The 9,063-nt window shown below is 34.3% G+C and overlaps 1 protein-coding gene across 1 annotated transcript; it reads left to right on the plus strand.

Moving 5' to 3' along the window:
• The first annotated feature begins 1,877 nt into the window (after positions 1–1,877).
• tnfrsf18 (tumor necrosis factor receptor superfamily, member 18) lies at positions 1,878–6,904 on the plus strand. Its single transcript, XM_079628946.1, has 6 exons — positions 1,878–2,033; positions 2,601–2,783; positions 2,993–3,080; positions 3,177–3,238; positions 4,789–4,962; positions 5,402–6,904. Exons 1-6 carry the CDS (start codon positions 1,898–1,900, stop codon positions 5,542–5,544), a joined length of 786 nt encoding a protein of 261 aa, XP_079485072.1. The 5' UTR covers positions 1,878–1,897; the 3' UTR covers positions 5,545–6,904.
• Positions 6,905–9,063: the final 2,159 nt, after the last annotated feature.

A 9,063-nucleotide genomic window follows, 5' to 3' on the forward strand; every position in this document is an offset into this window, starting at 1 on the left:
TTCAGGCTCGCTCTGTGCGAGCTGCACAGAGAGGCTGAAATGATGTCTAAATTATGTTGCATATTCCTCAAAAGTTCTTGTGATGATATCACTAGTTGACAACATAGTACTATTTTCGGAAATCATAGGCTGATATTGCGCAGGTGCACGTGATGGTGTGTCCCCAGTCAGCAGCTTACACAACGTGGAAGTTCCATAAAAGGGAACCCATTTGTCATGATCACATTGAATCCATGTGTTCTCATTAATATATTTTTTCACATTGAAAAACATCACATTACCGTATTAAAATGGGCTGTGAATGGTATTTCTCATCAATTAATCTTACAAATGACTCTAAAAGAACTGTTTACGACTCAGGCTGGTACAGCGGTTGTCATACCAACTAAGGGTTAAGAGAACTTTACTGAAGAAGTGGGCCTTCCTGTTACACTACGCAGTCTAGATTACCTCGATGATACTGTGTTATCAGAGACATGTTTTTATTACCAGCATTTCTGTAGGTGGTGGAGAAGTGTATATCAGACAATGATCAAATAGTTTCTGTGACATGGCTTTCAAAACTGGTGATAAGGATTTGCTTAGGTTTCATAGATTCTTTGAAATATACACCAACCAATGGAGAACATAGACTAACCACAAGGACACTGCTTACAAGGACGTGATGCTCAGCTGTATCGATCCCACTCTTCTTCTCTTTCTCCATCACTTATTGTCATCTCTGTTGAGGTCTCTGAATTAAAAAGTGCCAAAAGTCCTCAACATTTTTTTATGCATTTTTTTAATGCATTTTTGGTGGGGTCCAATTAACCAGTTGCCAAACCCATCCCGGAGGCACACAAATGTCCTTATCATGACATTCTCCACTTGCTTTACACAGTCAATTTGGACAACAGAAACATGGGTCCTGACCCAACTGAACCTTAATATAGAGACGCCACTAGTGTCACTACATCAGCCAGTTCCTGCTATACTGTAAAGTGTGTACTTGTGACATTTGCTGACATTAAAAGAGAAGTTGTCCTTTCACCAGAACGATAGGTAACTCTTCCCTATTGGCTTCCTCATGTGATTAGACCCGCATGATTATTATTATTTTTTTAAACACAAGAGAAGATATTCAGAATTTTAGTTTTATTTATTTGAGCTATTGAGTTTGCATAGAATAGCCATTTCAGTGAACAGATCTTTAAAGATTTTCTTTTTAGTACAAAGAACATTATATTAATGATCTAACAAAGCCTTTTCATTATAAAGAACCTTTTGTCCAATGGAAAGGTTTCATGGATGTTAAAGGTTCTTCATGGAACCACAGATGCCAATAAAAAACCTTTATGTGTAAGTGTGTAATGGAAGTTAAGTTACTTTAACATTCTATTGTATTCCTCAGAAGAAAGAAAACTCCAAAGTTTGAAAACAACATGAGGATGAGTAAATGTTCACATACTTTTCACTTTATCATTTTTGGATTGACTATGATCCACAACCTCATGCTCAATGAAACTGTGAATTATAGTAAATATGTCATTGATATCCACACCCAGTTTCCATGTCAACCAACAGCATCAAATACATTGTCCTTAAAAGGAAAGTATAACGACTTTCATGGGTATTTTTGTCTTCCACCCATATAAAGTGAATCTTTCCCAAATAATTACACAGATCTCATGCTTTCCAAAGAATTTCTTTGGAAAGATTTCCAGTGAGTTGATTACAAGAATTGAAATTCACATCTTTGCATGCCTTTGCATGTTCTTGCTCTCAGTTCTATAGGCTCTTTGGTTTTGACCTCTCTCTTCCTCATCATACTCACGCCTCTGCTTTGTGGGTGTAACCTCAGACTATAAAATGTGAGAAATGAAATAGAGAGCAATCCTCAATCTACCGCTGTGATACAATGGACACTGCTAAGCTCTGCTTCTGGTTTACACTGCTCTGTGTTTGTGGCAGCTGGATTTCGAGTCTGCCTTTAAACTGTGACTGGACCACCGAGTATGAACTTGGAAATATATGTCATAAAGCCTGCCCTTCAGGTAAGATTACCATGATATTCTCAAGACTATGATAAACGCTGTAATTTGGGTAACACTTTATTGTGATAGTCCACTTTAGACATTCTATAAGTAACTTTGCGACTACATGTCAACTAACTGTCATTAGAGTATCAGTAGACTGTCTGCTTAATATTGGCTAACACTTTATTTTGGTTGTCCCCCAACAGATATTCTACTGATTATAAGTAATTTGGCAACTACAAGTCAACTTATTCTCTTAACCTGAACCCTAACACCTAACCATAACCTAACAGTCTACTACAGCCTACTGATACTCTAATGAGAATTAGTTGACATGTAGTTGAAAAGTTACTTATAGTTAGCAGAATGTCTAAAGTGGACTATCGAAATAAAGTGTAACCGTAATTTATTCTCTGTTCATGATTATTGAATTTGGAGTGTTAAAGTTGATGATGTTTTGAGCTGAACTTATGTATCTATAATTTGAGTTACAGCTTTATTAGCATTATATTTAATAACATTATTATTAAATTGTTATTATTATTAAATTATTATTATAAACTTACTTTAAACTTGTTTTGACAGGTGAGTATCTCAAAGAATCAGGGAAAGAGAACAACAGGGACATAGTGTGTGAGAAATGTCCACCAAACCCTGCTTCGAAAGAGGTCGAATGTTTCTGTAATAATCTTTTATGCTTAAATAAAAAATGCACCAGTTGTGGGGAAAGACTAAGCTGTAAACCTGGAGAACAACTGAGGAGAAATGGTAAGGCATTTTTATTTCATTTAATCAAACAAAATGACACATGTCTCCACAATGATTAATATTTAGAGCTCATCCTCTCATGTGTCTTTCCATGGGGGCTTTTTTTCTAATGGTCATAGTGTGTAGAGGGCATGAGGACAGAGAGACATTAAAGTGATTCATGATACTATTTTAAATCCTTCAATTGTCTTTTTCTGGTGTTTTGACAGGTAAATTTGATTACGGTTACGACTGTGTTCCATGTCCAAACAACACTTACAATGATGCTGAGGGCAGCACGTGTAAATACATTACAAAGTAAATATTTTGATTTGCTACATTTCATTGGAGTTCTTAAATTAATAGTAATGCCTTCAGAATGTTTATCAGGTGATAACTGAGTTTCACAATCAGGTGTGTTGGTGTTGAGATCTTCTCCGGAAACAAGACCCACAATGCAAGATGTGACTCTTCTGGTGTGTACATTTCACTACTGAAACACATACTGTCATTATGGGGTTCCATTTCCATTCATATTACATATTTGTAATAAAAAAATTATGATACACTACTGTTTAAAAGTTTGGGGTCAGTAGGATTTGTAATGTTTTTTTTAAAGAAATCTCTTATCCTCACCAAAGCTGCATTTATTTGATAAAAAATACAGTAAAGACATGAATATTGTGACATTTTACTATAACATTTTCAAATAACTGTTTTCTATTTTAATATAGTCTAAAATGTAATTTATTAATGTGATGGCAATGGTAATTTTCAGCATCATCATTACTCCAGTCTTCAGTGTCACATGATCCTTCCGAAATCATTCTAAAATGCTGATCTAATGTGCTCAAGAAATATTCTTTATTATCAATGTTGATAACAGTTGTGTTGAAATATCAGGATCCTTTGATGAAAGTTAAATAACAGCATTTACAGTGCTATGCATAAGTTTAGACACCCATGCTAAAGTTGACTAAAAAGAGGAATAAAAAATCATCTTTTGGAAATTGAACTTAATGCCTTAATTTAAAAAAATAGGAAAAATCCAACCTTTAAGGACACCAATTTTCGTTGTGAATGAATAATGTATCGTAAATAAATAAATGTTCTTCCTTAAAATACAGGGTGCATAAGTTTGGACACCCCTATGTTAAACTCCCATAGAGGCAGGCAGATTTTTATTTTTAAAGGCCAGTTACTATATGGATCCAGGATACTCAGCATCCTGATAAAGTTCCCTTGGCCTTTGGAATTAAAATAGCCCCACATCATCACACACTCTTCACTATACCTGGAGATTGGCATGGAGTACTTTCCATAAGATCATCTCTCAATGCAAATCAAACCAGCTGTTAGGCTAACTGAAATAAAACCATGCCAATCTCTAGGTATGGTGAAGGGTATGTGATGATGTGGGGCTATTTTAATTCCAAAGGCCAGGGGAACTTTATCAGGATGCAGAGTATCCTGGATCCATGAAGTAACTGGCCTTTAAAAATAAAAATCTGCCTGCCTCTATGGGAATTTAACATAGGGGTGTCCAAACTTATGCACCCTGTATTTTAAGGAAGAACATTTATTTATTTACGATACATTATTCATTCACAACGAAAATTGGTGTCCTTAAAGGTTGGATTTTTCCTATTTTTTTAAATTAAGGCATTAAGTTCAATTTCCAAAAGATGATTTTTTATTCCTCTTTTTAGTCAACTTTAGCATGGGTGTCTAAACTTATGCATAGCACTGTATTTGAAATTCAAATCTTTTAACAGTACTGTCACTTTTGATCAATTTGATGCATTCTTGCCAAATAAAAGTTTTAAAAAGCTTTTTAACCCAAACTTTTGAAATGTAGTGTGCATATTAAATCTGAAAGTGTGTGTATATCAATATATTACCATTGCATTTATTGACGAATCGTTGATGATTTTGAGGTGGAATCTTAAATTACTGTATTCATGCTCTATGCGAAATAGTTATCTTACAAGGCATTTCTCACACAACCCTGGTACTTCTTCTAAAGTTCCCATAGGTGTAAGAAATGATACAGATACAAACCACTCAACAGACAAACAAGAAAACGGGATCCAGTCTCATCCATTCATGGTGGCCTGTTTAATAGTCACCGTGTTGACTTGCTTCGTTTTTATCATGTATACTGCTTTGCAAATTTTAAAATACAAGATGCTCCTAAAATGTAAGTAACATTTTCATGTTTGTCAAATTTCTAGTTGTCTATATACTGTATGTATTACTTAGTAAACCCTTTAGAAAAATAAATACAAATATTCTACAATGGATACATTCAGTTGCCTTATAGGGTTCAATTCTCAGTATTTACTATAACTTTTTGCTCAATAAACTCCTAATTACCGCTTAATAATAATTAGTAAAATAGTTGTTAAGTTTTGGTATAGGAATTGGGTACTAATGGCTGTAGAATATGGTCATGCAGAATAAGGCATTAATATTTACTTTATTAGTACTAAAAAACAGCCAATATCCTAGTAATATGCATGTTAATAAGCAACTAATGTTTACTAGTGTTACCATGTCCAAAATGTTTTGTCGTATGTATTATGAAATTGTTTTTTCATGTTTTTTCCTATGTCTGATATAATCGCATCTTTCCACAGTAAGAAAACCGTGCACACGTGTATTGTCTTCAGATACATGCAGTTGCAAACTTTCCAAGGAGGAAATGGGGGAGAATGGATCTGACTCCAAGACAGAGATATCAGAAGAATTTAGCATGTGTGATGTCAACAGCTTTCCTTGAAAGTTCTCAGTGATATGAAGAACACCCAATGAACAGACTCTCTACAACAGACTGGATTGCATTTGCCGTATAACATCTATGAACTATTTGTTACTCTGAATGGATTCGCACAAAGATCTTATCACTTCAGCTGCAAAACATTCACATGAGCTGAGACAATAGGAAAAGACGACATGTTTGTTTTTGCTGAGTCATGCAAGAGGATATTTACTGTTAACTTTATCTTGTAAGTGTTAAACCATTAAAATACAGCCTTAGATTTTCAGAAAGAGCAGAGTAGAGTTAGTGAATTATATATAAGCTGCATTCCGTAACTTTTTGGGGTTAAAACTTATCCAAAAGACATTTTTGAGCAAGTACATAACCAGCCAGTGTTCAAAACTGCCTTAGCTCGATTCATAACGGCAAGCTTGTAATGTTTTTCAATTCCAGTGTTAGAAGGTGTCATAAAGAAGGTGTCTCCACTAGGGTATATTGCGCATAGATATAATAAATACATTGACGCCCTATTGGCCGCTTTGGAATGTTGCTGCGATACGTCAACGCGTCCGCCATATTGCTGAGGGCAAGACTGCGCTGTAAACAAATGCAAGTAAACAGGTGAGCTGCGGTTTTTCTGGATAAAAACAAAAATAACGTTTACATCAACCGATTTCAGTGGTTTGTACGTGGTGTACAAAACGTTCCATCTCTAGTTATTTAAAATCTCAAGTTAGACTTTTTATACTTGGATAAGAACAGTGAAGGCCTCCATATATAAATAAAGTGTTCTTATTGTGGAAAAAGCATTTTCTGTCTTTAACCCCATTTGAGCTTTTCTTGTGCTTAGAATTGACCCCCATTGAGAAAATAAAACACATCGACAAATAGGCCTACAAATCACACCGGCAGGCTGCTTTCTGTGTTTTTAACTAAAATTATAGATATTTACAACTAGATACTCCAAATATACAATAACAAAGATAAGTGATCGATCCTTTATGGTAATACATACGGTATGGTACTACAGTGCAATGCAAATAGTAAATAAAGTGAGAAGTAATAGTAAATAGTTTAGTGTATAGTCAATAAAATAAACAAACAGTAGAGCAAATAAAATAGTAATGATGAATAGTATAATTTTATAATATCATAACGTACAATAATATAATAATATATTGATAATAGCAATAGTTTATGTATACTATTAATAATAGCAAAACAATATGAAATATCAATTACAGAATAGACAATAATATAATAAGTTAAGTAGTGACTAGTGAATAGTACAATAATTTAACAGCATAACTAGATTGATTGCAAGTGGTATAATATTATAATAACAATAATCGATTTGACAGCACTAATATGTTAAAATGACAAAAAAAAGAATCATAAAACTTTAACTAAAAATGTATTGAAAACATAAGATGTACAAATGAACGATTTAATTTTCCCACTGGATCACTGTGTAATTTTATACAAGCCTGTGGCAACATCCAATGCTCTATTTAATACTATTGTCCTACGTTATAATGCATTATTTGTTAAAAATAAATAGATAAATAAAATACCCTGAGTATGGCTTACGCATCGGGCGTATGTCTAAAAATGGACATCCTGTCAGTCACACAACCATTTATTTATCGCTAGCTGTTTTTGTCTGACTGACCCCGGTGGCCAACTAACGTTACTATTAGGCTACTAATTATATGATGACCAAATACAACCAGAAAAAAAATGTTCTGTCTTACTTGTGAATGGTATTTCCGAAACCTGTTTTCAATTGTGCTGCGATTTGTACAGCCCTAGGCAGCACACGAAGCAGGCATTTTTTCCCAATTCCCGTTATGAGAGTTATGGGAAAGTTGCCCTCCGCAATATGGCGGCGTCGTTGATGTAGCCTACGATCCAGCGGCCAGGGAATCTGTATTTATTTCTATGATTTTGCGTATGAGGATGTTGGAGGTGGATATTTATAGCCTTTTCTCACAGCACTTAATATAATTAAACTTATCAATTTGATGGCGGATCCACAAAGGTTCAAACGACAAACACCAGTGACAACTGGAGATTCACCAAAATTCAAAAGACTTCGGAGTGGCTACAAAAAAAAGAGAGACTGCAACAAGGATAATATCAGAAGGGCATTAGGCTACATGTAGTCACACAATGCTGATGTTGTTAACATTAACAATTTGAGAACAAAGTAGCCTATAATTTGCACGGTTTGACGTGATATAATAAGCAATTGTTAGATTGAATCAGTGCGGTTTACTGCAATGCTTTTCCCCCCTTAGTTGGTCAGAACAAAATGGTTGTTACTTACTTGTTCAGATGACATTTTCCGGTAAATTCTTATGTTGGAAGAATTACGCGGTGCGGTGACTGACAGCCGCACATTCTCCTCAAAACATTGGATTCATCCGCGCTGTGCCATGCCAAGGCACAAACCACGTAAAGTTGATAATTCCGCGAATAACTGCAATTGCAAATTTCGAACAGTGATGGCGACATAGAGCAAAAACTACGGACTGCAGCTATAAGCAAGTAATAGTTAGACATTACACATGTATTTTTTCACAACCTTTTTTGATGTGGTATTGTACAGAGAAATATGTCTTAAATAGCCCAGAGTAGCCTACCACCAAAGATTAAAAGGCACAACGACCAGCATATAATGCATGCTTCATGTTTGTCTTATTGTATTGATGTTCTTCTGATCACGTGTGAATGTGACGTGTAGGGGTAGTTTGCTCTGTCTCCTTGCAGCTATTTCTGCTTTAAGGACATTTTTTCACTTTCACATCTGGTTTGATTTGACTGTCAAGCTATTATTCATTATATTTATTGTATCAATATGCACCATGTTCTACAGATACTGTATAAAATCCATCACTTGGATACTTTTGCTAAACATCACCTGAGTCATCTTGTTGCAGACATATTATGTATTTTTGTGCTGCATATAATTTCACCGACATTTTGTGTAGTTTTATTTGCAGTTATTACATGTTATGTTCATTAGCCATTAGAGTTACAATGTGCAAAGACTTTTTTATTTAGAAAGGAAATGTAACAATTTTAGTTTTTTTTCTGTTGTGAATTAAATGTTATGTTCTAAGTTTTATGAGTTGTATAATGTGAACAATACTTTGAACAATACATGTGAAATTAAAATAAAGTGGTAACACTTTACAATAAGGTTCCATTTGCTAACATTAATTAATTATGTTAGTTAACATGAACTAACAATACAAATGCTTCTAATTTATTAATCTTAGTTAATGTTAGCATTTTTAAAGTGAAAAGTTAATATTATTTAATGGACCTGTCCTGGAGTAACAAGCAATAGGCCTAGTTGTTTGACGTTAACAAATATGAATAAATATTGTAACAAATATATTGATCATTCTTATTTTCATTAACGTTACCTTATGGGCAACTTACTGTAAAGTGTTATCATAAAACGTAATAAAACCAATAAAAGACAAGTATGTGCCTTGTGGTCACACTGTGTTTTATGACAGAAACGAATCA

The sequence above is a fragment of the Phoxinus phoxinus genome (assembly GCF_949152265.1).
Source record: "Phoxinus phoxinus genome assembly, chromosome: 11".
Classification (NCBI taxonomy): Eukaryota; Metazoa; Chordata; class Actinopteri; order Cypriniformes; family Leuciscidae; genus Phoxinus; species Phoxinus phoxinus.